Raw genomic sequence first — 21,423 nt, 5'->3', positions numbered from 1 at the left:
CAACAGGCAATCGTACTGGCAGACCTACCCACCGAAAGATCTAGTAAAGTATGGCCTCCTCGTCTCTACCACTGATGAAGCAAGGTGCGATCTAAGTAGGAACGAGCTCGACAAATTTGACGAAACGGCCACTCGTCTGACACAGCGGGTTGAAAGTGGGCATACTAGATTCATCTCGAATACACTACCTGTCCGGTTGAGAGGGATGTTGTCATACCTCCTTGCTCGATACACGTAGTGCGCAAAGCTTGCGGCCGCTTGTGCATTACAGTTTCAAGATATGCAGGCATATTTTAACCAACCCTGCCTGCGGTACTCACCTAGAGTACCCTTTTCGGTCACGAATTCTCGACTGCTCAGATGATCTCATTGTAGGAGCACGATGCGGTCTCACCGTAGCCATCGACGTCAGCACACCTAGCATGCACGCTGTCAGGAAACCATGTCAACACCATGTTCGAAATCAATCTCGTTCCTAGACTCCTGACGGTATATTCAAAGGGCTCAAGTTTAAAATCCCAACAACCGTCGAGAAGCAACGCAATATCGCCACCGCATTCATGGCTACTCTCGGGGATATGAGGAAGCAGTTGTCTGATATTGTAGCCAATGTCAAAACGAAAGGCTATCAGATAGAGGACGCTATCCCGGACGACTTGCGTGATCACTTCAAGGAGTTAACCGAACTCAAAGCAGCGCGAGAGTATATTCGGGAGATTCAAGATCGTGAGCAAGACCTGCAGACTCATAACAATGTATTGCGAACCGAAATCAAGGAAAAGGAAGCAGAGATTGACAACCAACCAGCAGAGTTCAAGGCGCTCAAAGTCGATCTCCAACAAGCGCAACGGCAGATCGAATACTACCGTGAGCTTGCTGAAGACTCGCGACGGCGTGCAGAACGTTACGAGCGCGAGCTTTCTTCCGCTGTCACGGACCAAGCCGCCTCCGATGAAGTTCTCGCCAGAGCTGATCGTTTGCAAAAAGAGCTAGAACAACTTCAGTGCACCATTGTGCAACTACAGGCCGAGAACGAACGAGCAGCTGAAACTTTCACCAACCTTCGCGCACATGACGCAGCGATCATAGCAGCCAACGAAGCTAAATTTGCAGCAATCCTGTCTCATACGTCTGAAGTCGAGAATGAAAGCGAGCAATTTAGCGAAACGTTCACTACGCTCATTCATAACCTAGAGTCTGAGGTTTTATCTGCCTCCGCCTCTCTCAATGACAAAGCTGCTCTAGTACAGAAAACAGAGACGCTGTATAACGCCATCGTTAGTGAGGCGGCACCTCTGGATCGGTTCTTCTCTCGCGCATTCAGGATAATGAACATCTACCAAATTCTTTTCCGGTCGCTTTCCGATCCAACCCGCTCTAGCACTTCAAGTTTGCCCCTTGAGCTAGATCCGCTCATGGAAGGAGCCAGTCAGGACTTGTATGTCTACGAGCAGGTGCATCGGACGATGTGCGAGGACCATGGTCTTGCTGGAGAGCGAGCTCGTACACATCTCAATGGTATTTCGAAAAGCGCGAACGAGATGATGCAAAGCTTCAATTCCATCAAAGCTGACGTAGCAATGTTTTTGACTCGTCTGAAGAAAGAGCCAGGCAGTTGGGTGGCTATGAGGGCGAAATTTGGTGGGTCTAGTAAGAAGAAAGGGATAGGAAAGCGGTTTTCCATGGGATAAGGCTCTAGAGACGCTCGTTTAACGTCATCTAGTGAACGTTTGGCGATTTCGTAGTCAATTCATGTATTCTACTCTATTTACCAGCGTAGGCACAACTACGACAAGTATCAATATCACATTTTGCCCTTTTCAAGATCAAATAAACCGGCCTTGGCCTTCTCTCATCCCCAAAACTATCAAGGCAAGCATTGTGCACCTACAGCATATGGAATTATGCTTTTGGAAGATGCAAGCTCAACACCTTGCGAACATCGCAGGAGCATGTCTTAACTAGAATCATCTAGATGGGACGCGCTACGAGTATCGAGGTTGTAACTAGTCATCCCGTCCCGGTGAGTAGTAGCTAGGTTCGTCGACAGTGCCCGAAACCCACGCGTGTGAATACATACCGTCTAGTGAATGTCTGCACCAGGCAGGTACATTTAGCGTTGTAGATCTCTTCTATCTTGAGATCACCCCAGCTCTACTCAACTATGGCTCTCGATGCTGTTGCAACGTCCGAAAGCGCTTTGTTGCGTGCTCTGGAGAGGTTGAAGGCCACTGCAGGTCCTGGAACAGTTCATCATTCGTCCGACTCACTTATTACTGGCGATACGGATGACAGCGAAGATGAGTATCAGCCGGGTCAAAAAGAGTCGGAACAGGATCAAGCGGACAAAACAACATCAGTTACACTGAAGGATAATAATCGTGTCACTCAGCGCGCTATGCTTACAACGGAAAGAGAGGGAAAACAACGCCATGCAGACGAGCAGGTCGGGTTCATTATCATAAAACGCGACAACAACAAGCCAGATGCCTATGGCGAGTCGTCGGAAACATACGGCCCACTGCCGTGGCCGGGGGTCGCCGAAGCATACAACAAAAAGTATGATATGTCTGTCGGTCCAGCGGCGATGGAGAAGCGCGCGCGACAACACCGACCTGCTTGGTTAGCCAAACATCCAGGTTATCCCCTCAAAATAATGTACGCAAAGAAACCAAAGACACAAGCCATTCGGCGCTCGAAGGTTGCCGCCCTACATGCTCAAGCTCCTTGCGTGCAAGCCTACACCAGCAACCAAAAGGTTCGTGGTCCTACTGAGGTCCCTCATGCTGACAGACCGCAGATCCGTATGGACAAGGGCGAAGGTTCCATCTCCAATGAACGCATCGCCGGATGGATGCCTCCAGATGCCATTCGGAATCGAGCAGACGTACATAACTATATAGACGACCTAATGTCGGCACACGTCGAAAAGGTTGTACTAGAGGTACATGACGCACATGACTCACCATCTGAAGTTGTTATCGGCGGCCTCGAAGACCTTGGTAGCAGCTCCGTGGTGCTTCAGCAATTAATGGCTGCCGACAGCGAGACGACAGTACAGGTTGAATGCTCATCCCTAGAGGTCGTTCAGTGGTACGTACAATGCAGCTCAGCCGGATGTTTGACAAAAGCGCCGGCAGGTTTCCATCGCGGAAACGGCTCACTAATGGACCTGTACTGCTTGGCTGCACAGCTTCTAGATGACCATATGTGCGGGCTGATATTGGCGCGGTGGCGCACTCTTGCGGGAAAGAACGCCGAGATGGATTTAAGTGTCGAGAACATGAACTTGCTCTTCGAAACCACTCGCTATGAGGATCCAGCCCGCGGATTTTGGGTTGGTATCGCCCATAGAGCGGGAATAGCTCCTGAACTTGTTAACATGGGCGTCTGCAATGCGGAATTGATTGCTGCAATCCAAAGCAGAGAACTAGAGGTATCTGATTGAGTTTGACGAGCCTTCTGGGCCGGCATGTCGCCACAACGACGATACCTCTCTAAACCTGATGGGTTAGGATTGAATACAGGACGAGACCGCTAAAGACGATCCGACCTATTCACAGGTCGATACATAATCTTGGAATAGTCGATGTAGTTCGATGCACCCCAGATATGTTACCATCAATTGTTAGTCTTAATCGCTTTGTTGTAGTCCTATAACGCTTGATTCCAGTCCTCGATGATACCGGATCTAATGCGTCATCTCGTTTTTCGTCGCGCTAAATATGTCCATTTTGACGCAGTGTTTTTGGGCTTGACTCAGAAATCCGCCCGGTGACCTGAACAAGATGTGTTCGGAGCAAAGTCCAAAGATTTCGTAAGGATCTAAAGACAAACGTCAAGCGCTGTGATTAGTATTAGCAATCGACGAGGAGAGAAACGGCCCGCATTACCGATGGCCACAATCTGATGATTAGACCTCCCCTTTTTGTACCTAGGTAGGATCAATACTCACCCACCGCACGCCACACGCCGCACCCTAACCCAGCAGTTGAAACTCATCTCAAGGCAGACTGCAACTCAAGCTAGAATAGCCAAGCCTTCGTAACGTACTCGTCTTCTTTTGCTGGCATGCTAACCAAAGTAGTCCCGGAGTTCATAATATTAGCCTCTCCACACACAGAGCGTATGCCTCTTACCGTAGTAGAGCTTTCGTGAAACCGTTGGTTTAAGGTGTTGTTGACCTGACCGAAGCTGGCACGGAGACAGGCTCTCCGTAGCGCCTGTCCGCATCAGTCGTAACCTCGGGAACGCCACAGTAGCGCCGTCGCTTACGGCTGGGCAACCGAGTGATGGGGGCTCCTCCGTTGCACCACGACATCCTCACCCCATCACTCGTCCATAACGCGCCAATGTGCATACACCTAGCTCTCATCTAATCGAATTTTGCTTGAGACCCCCGGCATGCAACGAGGCGCTTCCAGCCGACTGTCATGCAGAATCAAGCGTCAGCAACCGCCCTAGGCCATGTGCTGTGCCATGCGCTTGCGCTCGCGCCAATCCTCGACGTCGGAGCTCATTCGCGGATAAAACCGCTACTATCAAGACAAGCCTTTCTATCACCTGGGGTCACCTCCTGCATCAGTCTTCAATGCCTCATCCAGCATGATCCTGCTGATAGCTTTGTGCTGAGCTCGCCCAGCGCCGCCGTTGGCACGGGCGATCTACATTCCAACTAGTGTTGGCCATTGTCTGCTAATTTTGAAGGATTGCCCTTCTATTTTCTAGACCAAAAGCATACGCGGGGATAGGCGATCTGTCCCCAATACTGTTGCGAGTTGGAGTAGCCCTGTCGAGACCGGCGAAATGGGATACCTTCATATGACAAGGATGTGTCCCGGGTTTGTAAGTACCAGGAGATTCCCCGCGTTCTACCTGTTTCGCTATCAGGGACCTGGTCGGCGTACTGGGATCGTCTTGGCCTAGTGGCAGCTGTCGTGCAGCAGCCAGCACGATTGCCCACGGTCCACGATTCCGATAGTTATGCCTCTCGATACTACACTTCTTCCAAGTATGTGGCGTATGCGCTTGAACGGGACGGTTGAGGCTTGTTCGAGATGCTGGAGCCGCTTCCCGATTAGGATGCGGGCCAGAGCCTTCCGCGCCCATTTAGCTCGGGAACATATTTCCAGAACTGCGAGTCCGACAGCACGCCGCTGGGATGCAGCATTAGCCGGACATTGCGGGCCATAGCCCGGCAGTCTGGTCTTTGAGGTCCTTCCCTTGTACATATCCGATTTTGTTTAATAGTCCACCCGTTTCCCAGACGTATTCCACACAGCTCATCTGGAGTGTCTCCACCAAAGCAATGTCGGACATCAAAGAGTCTTATGCTACGACGACCTCAGAGAATGGCGTAAGTATCTTGTTCAAACCACGAGCCGTTGACTGTACTTACACCTACCAGGACCACAAAGGTGCTGTGGCTGACATCGCCATCATCTCTGGCTCCGAAGCCATAGCAGAAGCCAAGCTGAAGGAGCCTGTTCAACGTTTCTCCAGCTCTGCTATGCTGCTTTACGTCTGTGCATTTGTGGGATTCTTTTGCTCGACATGCAACGGGTTCGACGGATCCATGTTCAACTCGCTCCTCACCAACAACACCTTCAAGGAGTACTACAACGTCGAGAGTACCGGAGCCTGGGCTGGTATCGTTACTTCCATGTACCAGATCGGTGGTGTTGTTGCCCTTCCCTTTATCGGCCCAGCCTGCGACACTTGGGGTCGTCGCATTGGTATGATGATTGGCGGAGTTCTTGGCTGCACTGGTGTCATCATCCAGTCAACTGCTCCTGCGTCCAACCCTGTCGGCCAATGTAAGCAACGCCCACGTAAGACGTCTCGATGAGATTTATGCTGATTTCACGTTCCTCCTTAGTCATGGGTGGTCGTTTCCTCCTCGGCTTCGCAGTCCCAATCATGACGACCGCTGGTCCGCTTCATGTCATCGAGACTGCGCACCCAGCTCACCGTGGTATCATCACTGGTCTTTACAATACCTTCTGGTTCGTCGGATCACTTCTCGCTGCCGGTGTCACACGTGGGTCCGCCAATCTCGCCGGCAACCAATCTTGGAGGATCCCCGTCTGGCTTCAGATGCTCTTCCCAGCCTTACTCGTTATACTGCCTCTTCTCCTTCCAGAGAGCCCTCGATGGCTGTACACCCGCGGTAAACATACCCAGGCTAAGAAGACTCTTGCCAAGTACCATGGTTGCGGCAACGAGGACAGCATCTGGGTTTCCATGCAAATTCGCGAATACGAGGAGTATCTCAACATGGACGGAGGAGACAAGCGCTGGTGGGACTATGGCTCTCTCTTCAAGACTCGTCCTGCGCGCTACCGCCTCGCTTGTAATTGCATAGTCGCGATCTTCGGTCAATGGGCAGGCAATGGGTAAGTCTGCTGGACTAGTACAAGAAACGAAGTCACTAATCGTGTGTCAAACAGTGCTGTCGACTACTTCATCTCTGGTGTTCTCGAATCTGCAGGCGTCACGGACGAGATCAAGAAGATGAACATCAACTTGGGAAAGAGCTGCATGCAGCTTGCCTTCGTAAGTCTATTCACAGAAAAGCTACATGTACGATTACTGATTGCTGGCGCCTAGGCTGTCGTGGGAGCTCTCTGCGTCGACAAACTGGGTCGACGACCCATGCTGATCGGTACCTTTTCGACCGTGACAGTAATTTGGGCCGGAGCCATCGGCGCTGTTTCTTACCAGAACAAGACCGGAAGCATCCCTGCCGGTAATGCCTTCGTAGCATTGGTCTTCCTCTTCAACGCCGTCTTTGCCTTTGGTATTACTCCGCTCCAAGCCCTCTACCCCGTGGAGGTGCTCTCGTTCGAGATGCGCGCCAAGGGTATGGCCTTTTCCAACTTGGCGCTTACCACAGCCATGTTGATCAACCAATTCGCCTATCCTATTGCTCTAGAGAAGATTGGCTGGAAGCTGTACATCGTCTTTGCCTGCTGGTGCCCGGTCCAGGCTTTCGTCGTCTGGCTCTTCATCCCGGAGACCAAGAACCGCACGCTCGAGGAGATCGATGACATCTTCAACGCGCCGAACCCGAGGAACGCGTCGCTTATTAAGAAGAGGCTCGCCACCGACGCGCAAGGCAACGTTCTTGAGGTCGAGAAGCTGTAAGCCTCTCATTAGCAAATAGTGTACATGTCGCGCTCTCCAGTATACATGCACATGTTGTTACTGCTTTAGTAGTCAAATTTGCAATGTTTATTAATCAGATTGATGTATCTACCGCTCTCTGCGAAAATGCTCATCTTCAGAAGCTTTGGAAATAAGCATAACAATCTATAGCAGAACGCATGAAAATGAACAGTTGAAATACATTCATCTAAAAGACTTTCACTGCCCCTTCGCGGACGCCTCGTGACTGTACATCGACCGCGCGATCCTGTTCGCTTCCTCCGTGGCAGCCTTCTTCTCATCTTCACCAGCGACTCGCGCTTTCTGCATCGCCATCTTCGCCTCGTATAGACGACCTTCCATGTCCAATACCATCTTCTCTGTGTCTAGCATAGATTGTGTCGAGTTGTCCTGCTTCAACTTACTGGCATTGCCAGTGCTGGAGTACATGATGCTAGTCAGACTACTCGTTGAGTCAAGTCCTTCGGAGAGACGAATCAGCGCTTTCGGAGACGATGAAGCATATAGAGCATCGATGTTATGGGTAGCCGAATGGACGCGGTGGGCTGTGTAGCAAGTTTCCGAGCCTACTGCATGATGGTGATATCGCGCGCAAAACTCCTTTCGCGCAGTCGTTGCGTCAAGATAGTTTTCTTCCGGTTGAGACAATATACGTTGTACGTCTTTTGACAAGGCCGGAAACCATTCAGCGCTTTTCACCTCCTCGCCTAATGCGTAGAGCAAGTCTGCGAGAAATCTCCATACGGGCGTACTTGCTGACATCTCGGCTAACAGTACCATGAAGTCTCTCTCAAAGTCCTTGGCCGTCACGCGAGCCAGCGTATTGTCCACGGGTGGCAGTTTACTTCCAACGAACACCTGCCGCCCAGCAATATTAACGTAGCCATCGATAGGCTTACCCATGTCTGCAAAGATGTCTTCACATCGCGCTTCTTCGGCAAACAGGAAGTGCAGTCGATCGACCACCATGTCGACGATCCAGTACACTTCCATCCACTGCGCGAAAAGCAAAAGATCGAGAAGCGCGTCTACAGTCCAGATGATTTTCTCCACACGTATAGCGCCATAGCGATCGTACACGCCTGGGACATATTTTTTGGCTGACCAGAGATAGTGTGTGGGCAGCTCATTTGCGCGTTCCGGCGAGATGAGCTGAATGAAGATGTTCACTGTTCGTATAGCAATGTAATCTGGTACAGTGATGACGGTATTCCTGGGATCTTCTGCTGATGTTCGAGCGTAGAATGGTGAGATGGAAAGCAGCGTGTTTGTATCGACGTATTGTGCATCTTCGCTGGCTAGGCTTGGTTCGTGTGGGTCGGAGAAGCGAAATGTGACTCTTTCGTCTGTGCGCTGCTGGAGGTGGAATTTTGCGCGGGTATTAGGCGGTATGTAGCTTTCTTCCACGGTAGAGGGGTTGAAGGAACCAGGCGAGAGAGTGGTAATTTTGGAAGTAGAGGAATGTTCATGACGGGCCGGCGGGCTGGATGATACAGGCGTCGGGAGTTTGTGGGCTGGCAGTGTTGCGACAGGGGTTTCCAGATGTTGAGTAGCAGATCCTCCTTGCGGTTCCGCGGTCTTGCCGTTTGGCATGGCATCTGCATCCTCATCCGTTGTATCGCTTTCACTGTCATCTCTATCAGAGTCCACTGTGTCTGGGCCTCCAGATCTTTCCTCTGTCCCAGTTTCTACTTGAGGAACTGGGTAAACGCACACCCCGGCATATTCCGGGTTGTTCTTCAAAAACAACTTCCTCGCGGCTCCACATCGCTTACTCAACGTGTTATAGGCCAGTGGCTTCTTCAACTCGTGGTCGAATCGTGCGTTAAACTCTTCGGCCAGGACATGCCAGTCTTTTGGCCCAGTCGCGCCGGGAACCAGATTGTCGCGACAGTGCAGTATGAAGAGATCTTGTTCGGATATCGGTTGAGCACGCGTGAGCCAGGGCCGTGTTTGTAGGAGAGAAGGAGCACTCGTGGTTTTAGCATCCCCATTACCGGCGACGTTGGGAGGTTGTCTTCGCGGCTCCTTTGTCGCTGCTACTCTCGGACGCTTTGGTGTCGAGGCAAGACCGTCATTCTGCGAGTCGGTGGCTTTGCGTTTTGATGTCATGTTGGTGGTAGGCTTTGAAAATTCAGTCTTTCGGTAGTAAGGTTGGTGGCGAATGTGAGTTGAGAAGAATCCTTGTAGGCTGAAGTACTCAGGTGGGTGCTATGGTACTAAGGAAGTATATTTTTATGCGTATTGGGGGAAAAGTGAAGTATTAAATGGACGTAAACAACAACCACTGCTCGAAGCGTGGAGAAGGTGAGTGATGAGTGCCTTGGTAATGGCGATTCTCAGACCCCTGCAAATACTGCTGCCCTTACCAAGTGAAAGGTTTGGACATGACATCGATAAAGACGCATGTGAAGGGTACCTGGGAATTACGTCAGAGCGGAACAAGTGAACCGAAAATCTCATCGCGTACCAATATCTTTTCTACTTTCACTCCTAAACACACCACCAGTGCTACTATCATTTGCAATATTGAAAAGCCACAGTTGACGAAGTTGAATATAATCGTGGGTAGCGACAATGGGCACGTGATAATGTTGGATTTATATAAGACAGACACTGATGAAATGAGCATGGCGGATGATAGTTGGATGTGATCGTTTATTTGTATTGGTTCCTGATAACACGAAGCAAATAAAGCCCGTATGATACAAGCAACGAACGGGAATCCTTCCAATCATTGCGAATCGGTTTCCTACATGACAATCTCAACCAAGCTAATCTACATGGAAAGTATCTACGACTCCCAGAAGTCACCAGACAACCACCTGTTGAGCATCTCAAGCGACGCCTCAGGCTGGTCGTAAGGAACCATGTGGCCACCAGCGTGGAGCTTCATGAAGGTGAAGTTGCCACTGGACTTGACCTGGCCAACAGTCTTGCCGTCGCCGTCGATCTTGAAGTCCTCCATCTCGGCCTTCTTGAAGCCCTTGGCACCGGGCCACTCAAGCGCCTCAGTCCAAGCCTTGTTACCTAGCCAGTTGCAGATGTAGTCGGCGTCACCAGCGTAGATGAGGACGGGAATCTTCTCGAGGATGCCGGGAACGACGCGGTGGAAGGGCTTCATCCAGTCACCCTGAAGGAGGAAGTTGCGGTTGATGTCGAAGTTGCAAGACTCGTAGTTGGAGACCTCAGCGCCGACGGCCTTCATGACCTCCTTCTTGTTGAGGTAGCCCTGTATCCAGTCAAGCTCGTCGTAGCAGAGAGAGTTGCTGCCGCAAGGCTTGCGGACATCGTAGACATTCTGACCGGTGCGTTGGTAAGGACCGATCATAGCGTTGTTACAGTAGATCGAGGCAGGCACGCAGGACCAGACGGACTCGGAGTTGTAGCAGTTCTCAATGAGGCTGGCGCAACGGGGGTAGGCGTTGTCCATGGACTGGCACTGAGACTCATCAAGGACAGCGGGCCAGCCACCCTCACCGCAGGCCATGGGGCGGTAGTACTCGTACTGAGTAAGGCCATCGGTCAGACCGTTACCGATGAGGACGGACTGGAGGTTGATGTTGCGGTTCTTGTGGGACAGGATCTCGGAGGCGAAGACGGGGATGTAGTGACCGGCGTACGACTCTCCCGAGATGTGGAAGCTCTGGTGAGAGTACTCGGGGAACTGCTTGAAGAAGAGGGTGAGCAGGGCGTAGATGTCCTTGCCTGCAGCGACAGTGTTGCTGACTGAGCCGCTCGAGTATGAGTATCCGACGTTGACGGGCTGGTCAAGGAAGATGACGGAGGCGTTGGCGTTCCACGAGTAGGGGTTGTGCTTGACCTTCTGGTCCTTGGTGATGGAAGCAGGGCCGAGCTCCATGAACAGACCAGTCAGCGAGGAGCAGCCAGGTCCGCCATTGAGCCAGAGCACTACGGGGTCGTTCTTGGGGTCGTTGCGCGACTCGAAGAACCCTGGGATACGTTAGACACAGGTGTGTTTGTGGTGGTCATGCAGGTACTCACAGTAGAAGAGGTGCTTGTCCTCCTCGTCGTCATCAAGGTAGCCGGAGTACTGCTTGACCTTGTCGACGCCGAGGACGCTGGGGTCGACCTTCTTGGCCCTCAAGCTGTACTGCTCGAGCTTGCCGTCGATCTCGCGCTCCTTCTCGCCGTTCTCGTTCTCGACCCAGACGCTCTGGATGTCGGCGCCCTTGACGATGTGGTCCCACTCACTATCGGCCTTGCGCGTGTGCGGCTTGGGCTCGGAGAAGAAAGCGGCCTTCTCAAAGCTCTCGGGGAACATCATGGCGACCTCGTCCCAGACGGCGCGAGCCTCGCCGGTGAGCGACTTGAGGCTCTCCTCGAGGTTTTGGAGAGGCTTGGTCCATGAGGACTCCTTGAGCTCGCTGAACGAGTCGGGGAACTTCAGGACCTGTTGCTGCTGGGTTCCAACAGCGGCCGAAGCAGCTCCAACGAGGAGCGCCGAGGCAGCGACCTTCATGATGGCGGTGCTGAGCTTCCGGAGCTCTAGCGGTAAATGAAGTAGATGAGAAGGGTGCCTCTACGTTTTAATGAAGAAGCAGGCGATGAGTGATGGGGGAGGAAGAAAGGATGGAAGAGAGATGGGATGGGTGGAGTTAAGTCGAGCTATGGATAGCTCGTGTGGAGGAGGCGCGGCTTGTCCAGGCAACGGAGCATGACGCATCCCGACAGCTTATCAGCGTGGCTGGAGTCCAAGCTCCCCGGGGCCAGCATCACATGCCCGGCTTAGCGTTTCACGATAGCGTTGATCGGCGCCTGTGGCAGGACACCAGACGGCCGGGGACTTGGATCATAGACATCATTACGCCAGTCGCCTCATTCCAGGCACCTTGAGATGGAAGCCGTGGCGAGATGCTGCTGCCGAGCTCTCTCTGCGGACCGGGAAGCTAGAGCCGGACCTGCATGCATGTGGTCCGGATTGGGCTTAGCGCGCGTGGGATCGTAGTGAGTGAACCTGCGCATGTCATCGGCGGCAGACCCCACCAAAATGGAATGCAACTTTTGCAACTTGCGCCAAACACCTGCACTTCAGTCAACACTATACCCATATCAACCCCCATAATCCGCCAAAATGCCTGTCGGAGTGTTCCAGCCGTCAAACCAGATCAGACTCACCAACGTCTCGCTGGTGCGCATGAAGAAGGGTGCGCAACCCCCGCCCATGTCTATGCCTCTGTACACTAACGACCAGCAGGCAAGAAGCGCTTCGAAATCGCATGCTACAAGAACAAGGTCCTCGAATGGCGCAATAAAATCGAGAAGGACATCTCCAACGTACTGCAAATCGAGAATGTCTTCCTCAACGTATCCAAAGGCCAAGTCGCACCCAAAGCCGATCTCGAAAAGGCCTTCCCCAAAAAGTCGCTCGAAGACATCATCACCGACATATTAGACCACGGCGAGCTGCAAGTAGGCGAGAAGGAGCGCAACGCCGAGTTGGAGCGAACCAAGAATGAAGTCATCGATATCGTGGCGGGAAAACTCGTGGACCCCAAGACGAAGCGCGTCTACACCACAGGCATGATCGAGAAGGCGCTGGATCAACTGAGCTCGGCAGCGGCGACGCAACAGGGAGACAAGGGCGAGAGCAAGGAAGATGGTGAGGACAAAGCCAAAGCGAAGGAACTGCCCAAGTGGACCGGCATCGTTACGAACAAGTCAGCCAAGTCGCAGGCGCTATTCGCCATGAAGGCCCTCATCGCCCACCAGCCGATACCTGTCGCCCGCATGCAGATGAAACTGCGCGTCACCTGTCCGACGTCCGTCCTCAAGCAATCCATAAAGACTGCGCCCAAGGCGCCAGCGGGCACTGAAGAGAAGGGAACTACCGGTACTGTTAAGGATGCGATATTGGCCTTCATGGAGAAGATCGAGAGTCAAGACACAATAGGCGCCGAGTGGGAGGCAGTGGGTCTCGTTGAGCCTGGAGCCTTCAAGGGTCTGAACGAGCTGATTGAGGGCCAAACAAAAGGAAGGGGCAATGTCGAGGTTCTCGAGATGGCTGTCGGTGCCGACGACTGAGTGGTGACACGTCTTGCCAGCACGCGTCGCGCAGCATGCTCGTCCTCACGTGCTGTTGTATAAGGACAGGAACGCCTGTGCAAAAGGCGCTTCCATACACCCGCGAGGGGTAAACACTCTGTTCTATGGATTGCAAGGAACAGGGCGACTGCAGTCCTCCTGCACGTCTTTCCAAGTCCACGAAATGCCGCTTCGGGCTACACCACCAAGGGAAATGCGTTATATGCTTCCATCCGCCGGAGCGTCAGAGTCAGAGACCATCGCAAATCATCATAGATCTCGCCGTAGGCACTGCACTATGATATGTAGTAGAGCAAGTTCATGGGTAGCGGCTTGTGGTTTCCAATGCATACGACTGTCATCCCTGTACCTATTCCATGCAAATCGTAAGCCTCACAAGACGCACCACGACTTCGCTTCTCATTCGCTGTGTCGTCATGTCTTCCCAAACTTCCCCTCTTCAGACTGCTATCTGCAATGGTCCCGATGCATCGTCGCTGAGCCACTCGCTGCGGGACAGCTGTTCGAGAGCTGCATGATCTTGCATCCTCCCGCATGCAAATTTGCGTGGGGCAGTCAAGCCCGGGTACCGGGCCTCATGAACCTGAGCAGGTTAATTAGATCCCTTCACAGTATACCGACCGGATACTTGGTAAGATCTAGTTTTATCACCTTTTGTATCACTAAGAAGAACTAATTGCGAATATGCGGAACAGTTTTGCTTCATGATTGTAGTTTTACATTTCATGTATGCTAATCGTGAGTTCGTAAATATGTCATCGTTAAGTTGTGCTTCGTGCTTCCTCGTTATCATCTGAACGACGCACTCGTTTTCGCAGTGCGTTCGTGAATAAGAGTCGTGAGTCGTAATCGTTACCATGCAAATGCCGTACCTGAAACATGCGTTGAGAACGGAGCGCCGGTACACAACAAGTAAGAAATAGCGAAAGTAAAGACCGAGAGGCAATGAAAGCGCTCGCATCCCCGCCGTACACTGCGGTTCATCTCAGATGACATCGAGCGCGCTCAGTGCGTCTCCTCATCCCTGCAGCAACGTTTTCAGTCGCTTGCTCAGTCCCACCAGCGCCGATTGAGCACACGCCCATTGTCACTCAGGATCCCAAGGACATCAGCGCTACTAGTTTGTACGCCCCATACCCGCTCAATTGGATCCGCAATGGCCATCCAGTCCAGTCCCCTGACGTCGTACATGTCTAGTACTACACGAACCAGCCACGGCGAGTACATTGCATAACTTGTATCTTGGTAGAGAAATGGTGAGGTTGGTCCCGGGACGACTGCATTCTCATGGCTCGTCGGTTGTGCGAATTGTAGAGGGTGAGGACGTGGGCGTTGACGACGGGACGAGGACAGTGGTGGGGTGGACAGTTCTATACCGCCTCCAGCCGAGCTGGGAGAACTTGCTGCTGAGGAGGCGGGGCTGGATGCGTCGGAAAACATTGAATCATCGCTCAGTTTGGTATTCAGGGGTAGTAGCATTCTGACGGAGCGTAACGCTTCCTGTGCGGCGGCTTTGATGGCATCGTAGCTTGAGAGTGTAATGAGCGAGCCCGTTGATTTTGACAGAGGCCCATCGTCAAGGGGCGTGTCAGTGATACGCGAAGAGGGCGAGTCGAAGGACAACGATCGTATGCGCAACTTGGGCGAAGGAGTCCGGATAAGTGTCGTCATAATCGAGCGCTGACTGCGACCGGACAAGAAACTCAATACGAAAAGAGGAAACGCAAAGAAGAGACCTTCCGACGGCCTAGCGAAAGCCCGCGCTTTCAGGAAGGGTTATATCCACAGTACTCACCTCAGCCATGCGGCCCTTTCACTGGCCCTGCAGGTGAAATATGCAACCATGCCACGACTTCGGCGCCGTAAGGAAGACTTTACGGGCCTTCCGAGTCACGTCCTGTGAGAGAGGCGTAAATAGCGGGGAAGGCGTACCATCGAGCAGGACGCACTGGCACTGCAGATGCCGACGATCGCGAGGTTGAAATGTTGCAGCATGTGCGGGACACAACGCACTCCACACTTGGCGCTTGATAAATCGAGTAGAATAGGTTGCTTTGGACTGGGATAATTGATTGGGAGAGTATGGAGGATAGGAAGGCCTGTCTCGCACCCAAGATTCGCCAGGTGCCGCAGCTTCGATGGGGATCATGATTCGTGGGTTTGTCCAATGTGCCCTTTGGAAAGCAGGTGTGACCAGCCTAGACGCCGTTAGCGGATCGTGCCGATGACAATGTCCACTCAGTACAAGAACCAGCACTCAGAACACTCTAGTGCGCCGAAGCGTGGTCGTTGTGTGACGTGGTGCCTCGTGAGCGGAGTGTGGGCGCAAAGCGATGTTAGTCCTCGTCGCCAATCACTAGCCTATTCTAGGCGCCACACAATAAGCTCCCTCACATGACTGATGCGGAACCCTTGACTGTCGAGAGCGAATACGCATCATGATGGAACAAGTCGAAATTTGAATGTGTGATTTTGGTACAGGCTGTATTCGGCCAACCCTAACCGTGCCGCATCACCTCACCTCATATCGTGCATTGCCGCATGAAGTGTAAGTGTGAAAGCCAATGAAAGCCGTTTGATAAACACCGTAAGTGCACCACCCATTTCGTAAAGGCATGTTCCAGCCCCAGCTGCCCAGCGCATGCGAAAACCTTTAACCCTTCTTCTTGGAGACACCGACGGTTCGGCCGCGACGACCGGTGGTCTTTGAGTGCTGACCACGGACACGGAGGCCCCAGTAGTGACGGAGACCACGGTGAGCGCGGATCTTCTTCAAGCGCTCGAGATCATCACGGAGCTTGGAGGCGACACCGTTGGCGAGGACCTGGCTGTTCTTGCCATCGACAATATCGCGCTGCCTGTTGAGGAACCAGGCGGGGATCTTGTCTGCAGGGTGTCAGCGTCATTATCCCTGTTGGAGAAATGGTCGTGGCGTACACTGGAGGGGGTTCTGGATGATGGTAACGATACGCTCAAGCTCTTCGGAGGTGAGGTCACCAGCGCGCTTGGACAGATCGACATCGGCCTTCTTGCAGACCAAGTTGGAGTATCGGCGACCGACACCCGTGATCTTGGTCAAGGCGTACATGACCTTCTGCTTGCCATCGACGTTCGTGTTCAACAAACGGATGATGTATTGGAAGCTGGTAAAGTCAGCACTGCTCTCATTGTGCGAATGTGCCTGCGTTTGTGCGCCGCCTCTATGCGTAGACCTCCGCAATCCGAAAACCATCAGCCATCGCAATTGGCCACTCCAGCCCGAACAGCACAACAAAGCTTCCCCTTGCACAGATAGTTCCCTTCATCTTTCTGCAACGCCTGGTGCGTACGATTGTCTACTCTATTCCCTCCCATTGGCTTCTGAGTGCTGTCGGACTGGAAGGCGGCTGCGAGGTCGTGTGGACTCATAGGACTAGGCGGTTCGATGCGAAGGAAGCCGAGGGCTGAACGGGGAATCGCAGGCTCTTGTATGAACGTACTTAGACTTCTCTCCGGAGACGAGCGCTGGAAAGTTGTCAGCATGCCTCTATTACGAGTGTCTGAACATCAATTATTGCGACCCCACTCCACGCGCTGGGTGAGGCACACTCGGCGCGATCAAAGCCAGGGTCGCAACAACTGATATGAGTCGATAGAATCCGGGTATACTCACACATGATGGCGGCTTGTCGTACGTCGTCGATGTGGTGTTGTCGATGCTCTTACAGTGGGAGGAATTTCGATCGTTCTCGCTTGCGAGTGTTGGCTTGCCAAGGGAAATGGCACGTGCGAGCGTTCTAACCGCTTCGGGCCTCCGCTGGCAAAACCACTCCGCTCCTCTGTCTACCCCCCGGGGCCATGTGGGAAGAGTGAGGCGCCAACTGCATTGTGAGCAGAGGGAGACATCCTGGGATTCTATTTTGCTGTTGGAGTTCATGTGCGTCTGGATTCCATGGGGCTTGAGGCTGCAGAGTAGACGACGACCTGCTCACACCGACTCAGTCCCTTCCTCGCATGAGCTGTGCTCTTGCAATTTGTGTGCTTTGCGTGCCGCCCATCGCTCGCGCGCGATATAATTCATCTCGCAAACTATCGGTCAATGCACTCGCGTGTGACGTCTTCCTTCACCGCTCCTGCCGCCATAGTTCTCCCGTCGTCACCCATGCAGTCCCAGTGCGGACAGTTTGGGGCTGTGTGCGCGAGCAGGCGACGCGCTGCCTGGCAATGCACACGTCTCTTTCGCACGCATTTGGGCATGCTTACGGAACAACAGGAAAAAGCAACGACATGACCTAACAGTGAAGGCACGATAGCTATGTCTCGATCACGAGTGCTGCCTGTGATTCAAGGCTAGCACGTTCAATCGCATCCAGTCCTCCGCGTAGTACGTCTTCGTGTCGTACTTCGCGTGTACCAGAGGTCGCGCTCGGTATCGTCTCGATGCTTATTTTATCCAGGACGGCCTTTGGAAGCACTTTTAGCAAGCTCTTTGTCTATCATGGGGACTACCTCACCGTATTCTCTCGGTGAATTTCACACGTTTCCTACGTCACAGTTTGCAGTTCCCGCCCCAACTCTATCGACCTCCATAGGTTCGTTATGAGGCGAAGCATCTCTAAGCGTGCTGCGCCACCGTTCGACCTCAACACTTTTCCCACATCGTCAAGTCATTTGCCAGGATGTATGGTGCCTGGAAGTAGGCACACAGTATCTGTGGCTGTAGCTGCCTTGCAGCCACATGTATGCCTGGCTGTTAAAAGCTCCGCTACACCCGTGTGTATTTGTAAAGACAGCACTTCACAGCCTCATCCAACTTATCCATACAGCCTACCCTAGACTGATTCGACCTTGAGCCACGGATACACTCTCACACTATACTGACTCTACTCAATTCGGTCACTGTATTTGTCTGACCGGATCATCCTATGCATCAGGCGAAGAACTCTTCTGGGCAACACAGTCGTGGAAGCCGGTTCATCGCTTAGCCCTGACAACGACCCGGACATTTCTTCCAAAGATGGATTCTCGGGCCCACATTATTACAGACGGATCGTTCACCAATGATGAACTTACTACTGGAACCGCACCCGTCGTCGAGCTTACCAGACATGACACGATCTCCTCCGTCGAAAGTGTCCCACGATTATCCGAAGGCCGTTGGGCACTGAACCTCAGTGGAAACTGTTCGACCTGCCATCATCACCACAGATCTGTACAGGTGCATGTTCAGGTTTCGGGCGACTCTACTGAATTCGGTGATGTGTATTGCCACAAATGCCAGAAATTGTGGTTGGCCTTCGGAAAACTCAATGGCACGCGCCTGTCTCTTCTCTCTACAAAGAGTCTAGAGCCGGAGACGCTTGCAGCTGAGGCTGATTTCCGCAAAACTCTGGTTCGGGCTATACAGTCTGCCACTCCTATCGCCACACTATCTCCCACTCTTACCGTCATACCGGAAAGCACACCGGCCGGTCCATCCCGGGAGACATCTGTACGGTCAACCGCTCAGAGAGACACCCAGCAACACCCAGCATCCATCGGCAGTCACCCAGGGCCAGTGTCTGTTGAATCCAGTAATGGGGAACAAGCTTCAGGTCTCAGCCATATCCGCTCGGGTGGCCAGAGGTATGCGACATTCCGCCAAAACGCTTGGTCCAAAGGTCGGCAGGCCTTCTCTCGCCTCAGTATGAGGCTTACAGCACGACTACGCAAATCAAAGCCCAGTCCCCCAGTTACAAGGTTCCCTGAGAGTAGCTCCGACCAAGATCGCCATCGCCAAGTCGGGGGATCTTTACCGGCTGGTATAGCGCCCATCGTGGAAAACTCGGAATCCCTGGCTGAGTCTACAGAGACTCACGTCGACCTCCAAGGCGAATCAACTCAGGAGTCTCCTAATGTCCGCGACCGGTCAGCTGCCGCAACGAATGCGCTGGTTTCGCTCCAAGATCTCGACCTTGAGGCGATCCATGCTTTATCTCCACAAGAGCGTTGGGAATGGGGCCGCAGGCAACTAACAGACTTCAGAACACAGTATGCCGTGTCCACTGTTCCGATCAGTGACCCAGTCATGATCAATAGTGGAACGCAGGCAAACCTTTCGGAAGATTCGCTGTTGTCTCATCGTCCACTTACCAGACGTCATTCTGCCTTGGCTTTCGTTGGAAACACTTTTGGCACTCACGACTACTGGGACGTCTTTCGGGGAAGTACGCAGACTTTCCATAATCGTCCACTGAGCATGAGCGAAGCGAATTTATCAGACGCCGAAACCGTTGTTGAACGAATCAGTATCGCTCCTACCACACACCAATTACTGATCGATACCTTACATCGAGATCGCCGCGGATCTGAGTCTTCGCGCCCTCTTTCGATGTACAGTATTGTGCACGAATGGCAGCAGTATGCTCGGAACAGGGCGGAGGTTCGACTATCGATAGACTCGGCAGCGACTGGCGGTGCTATCAGAAATATCGCTATGGGGAGGGCGCGTGCAAGCAATCGCCTATCTCGTAACTCGATGAATCGGGCGTCCTATTTATACGATACAGAGCTAGGAGGGTCGAGAGTTCAGCTGCCAGTGGCGATGGAGACCGAGCGGAGCGATATACCGGAACACGCTAGCTCGCCTACCGGATCGCCACCGAGCCCCGAAGCAGATGTGAGATCACAGGGTTGAAGTCTCGATATGTCTGCGAGGCTCCGCAAGACCCGGAACTCAGGGGCTCTTCACTCGTCAATTTCACCTTCGTATACGATGCTACGGCGAGTTACCACGGTCTCTTAGGTCATTTCATTTTAACGCTGCACGAGCTTTCCCTGGTCTTACGAGCCAGATAGCCTCGGATGCATTCCTTAAATCACCATCACGCCCCACGATATGCTGTTTCTTAGTTTTCTTTCAGCACAAATGTATACAAATAGATCACTCTGCTTGCCTTTCGCGATCTTCGAGAAGACCCGTTTGTCAACATTCATCTCATCTTTTAATCTATCGTGACTGCTTCAAGGGTTGTACTGCTTGCGCCAGTCCCAGTGAAAATAGTTTGGCTCATGATGTGATTCAGGGCTGAGTGAAAGTCTACGCCAAAGAGGTCGTGCACGAGGGAGACTGCAGCTCCCAGCTACTCAGCTGTACTTAGAGTCGACTCTCCAAGCATTTCTTTCGCCTCCACAGTTGGGTGGGATTAGCCAGCACTTATTTCTCTTGCGTGCCATCTCAACCAACACCATGACGCAACCAACAGATGCACAGGCCTTCCTCTCTTCCCTCGAGTCTCTCGAATGTGCCATATGCATGGAAGGATACGACGCCAATCACCCCCCTATAATTCTCGAATGCCATCATATCTTCGGCGAAAAATGCGTAAAACGTTGGATCGAAAGTGGCAATGGTTTGTGTCCTAATTGCCGCGCGCCTCTACATGGAGAAGAGACTACTGTCCCAACAAGCGAAGAGGTTCAATCTCCACCAATCGAAGTACCTACAGGCGTTGTGCGAGAAGAGCCTGTAATTCCAACAAGCCAAGGGATCCCACAGCTACCAATGGAAGTACTGGCAGAGTTCATTCGAGAGGACAACATGGTTCGGTGGAGCCAAGAACCCCAGCAGCGACCGGTCCAAGTACGGACAGATTTCCTTCGAGAAGACAACATCGTTCGATGGAGCCAAGAACCCGAGCAAGGACGGGTCCAAGTACCGACAGACTTCATTCGAGAAGACAGCATGGTCCGATGGAGTCAAGAACCCCAAGAGCAACGGGTCCAACCACCCCAGCAGCGACCAGTGCAAGTACCCTCTGAGGTTATGCGCGTTATAGCCCGTCAATCCGATTGGGATGTGCTAGTAAGTCAGCGTATGAGGTGGCTAGTGTCTCGATCAGAACGTCTTGTGGCCTCTCTACTGCGACTACCCGGACAGGCTGGGGTCAAGCTAGGTCTACTTCGACGGAATGGTGCAGATGACCGGTCCGCTACTCCTCGTGCTCGGAAGCGCCTGAAGCGAAACCCAGAACATCATCCACAGGCTCAGGATACCCGTAGGATAGCCGATGCAGCACGTCGAACGGGAAACGATAGAGGCGACACTCACCAGGCCACCCGCGAACCAATCGGCCGTACTGATATGCAACGGCTTACGGACGGACGAGACCGCCATTCATCCCGTAGCGTTTGGCAAGCGCTGCGAGACCGAGCACAACCTTCTCGTGCCCA

General features: G+C 52.7%; 7 protein-coding genes across 7 annotated transcripts; 4 read left to right on the top strand and 3 right to left on the bottom strand.

The window, feature by feature from the left end:
- Nucleotides 1–422: 422 nt before the first annotated feature.
- J4E87_005682 (uncharacterized protein) lies at nt 423–1,691 on the top strand (the record flags this gene model as incomplete). Its single annotated transcript, XM_049377289.1, has 2 exons — nt 423–431; nt 480–1,691. 2 exons carry the CDS (start codon nt 423–425, stop codon nt 1,689–1,691), a joined length of 1,221 nt encoding a protein of 406 aa, XP_049232915.1.
- A 473-nt stretch (nt 1,692–2,164) lies between these two features.
- On the top strand, nt 2,165–3,200 carry J4E87_005681 (uncharacterized protein; the record flags this gene model as incomplete). Its single annotated transcript, XM_049377288.1, has 3 exons — nt 2,165–2,758; nt 2,801–3,093; nt 3,194–3,200. 3 exons carry the CDS (start codon nt 2,165–2,167, stop codon nt 3,198–3,200), a joined length of 894 nt encoding a protein of 297 aa, XP_049232914.1.
- Nucleotides 3,201–5,308: 2,108 nt separating this feature from the next.
- Nucleotides 5,309–7,146, top strand: J4E87_005680 (uncharacterized protein; the record flags this gene model as incomplete). The annotated part of the gene is made up of 5 exons (XM_049377287.1): nt 5,309–5,356; nt 5,408–5,816; nt 5,879–6,395; nt 6,450–6,555; nt 6,610–7,146. 5 exons carry the CDS (start codon nt 5,309–5,311, stop codon nt 7,144–7,146), a joined length of 1,617 nt encoding a protein of 538 aa, XP_049232913.1.
- Nucleotides 7,147–7,365: 219 nt separating this feature from the next.
- J4E87_005679 (uncharacterized protein) lies at nt 7,366–9,279 on the bottom strand (the record flags this gene model as incomplete). The annotated part of the gene is made up of 1 exon (XM_049377286.1): nt 7,366–9,279. One exon carries the CDS (start codon nt 9,277–9,279, stop codon nt 7,366–7,368), a length of 1,914 nt encoding a protein of 637 aa, XP_049232912.1.
- Nucleotides 9,280–9,961: 682 nt separating this feature from the next.
- J4E87_005678 (uncharacterized protein) lies at nt 9,962–11,650 on the bottom strand (the record flags this gene model as incomplete). Its single annotated transcript, XM_049377285.1, has 2 exons — nt 9,962–11,121; nt 11,173–11,650. The coding sequence occupies 2 exons, from the start codon at nt 11,648–11,650 to the stop codon at nt 9,962–9,964; spliced, it is 1,638 nt and encodes a 545-aa protein (XP_049232911.1).
- A 612-nt stretch (nt 11,651–12,262) lies between these two features.
- J4E87_005677 (uncharacterized protein) lies at nt 12,263–13,212 on the top strand (the record flags this gene model as incomplete). Its single annotated transcript, XM_049377284.1, has 2 exons — nt 12,263–12,335; nt 12,386–13,212. 2 exons carry the CDS (start codon nt 12,263–12,265, stop codon nt 13,210–13,212), a joined length of 900 nt encoding a protein of 299 aa, XP_049232910.1.
- Nucleotides 13,213–15,886: 2,674 nt separating this feature from the next.
- Nucleotides 15,887–16,889, bottom strand: RPS18 (ribosomal 40S subunit protein S18B; the record flags this gene model as incomplete). Its single annotated transcript, XM_049377283.1, has 4 exons — nt 15,887–16,119; nt 16,171–16,376; nt 16,713–16,737; nt 16,886–16,889. 4 exons carry the CDS (start codon nt 16,887–16,889, stop codon nt 15,887–15,889), a joined length of 468 nt encoding a protein of 155 aa, XP_049232909.1.
- Nucleotides 16,890–21,423: the final 4,534 nt, after the last annotated feature.

Source organism: Alternaria ethzedia (genome assembly GCF_023757985.1).
Source record: "Alternaria ethzedia strain BMP 0044 chromosome Unknown scaffold_12, whole genome shotgun sequence".
NCBI classification, from domain to species: Eukaryota; Fungi; Ascomycota; class Dothideomycetes; order Pleosporales; family Pleosporaceae; genus Alternaria; species Alternaria ethzedia.
The sequence above is the reverse complement of the archived record's forward strand: the minus strand, read 5'-3'. Positions and strand labels throughout refer to the sequence as shown.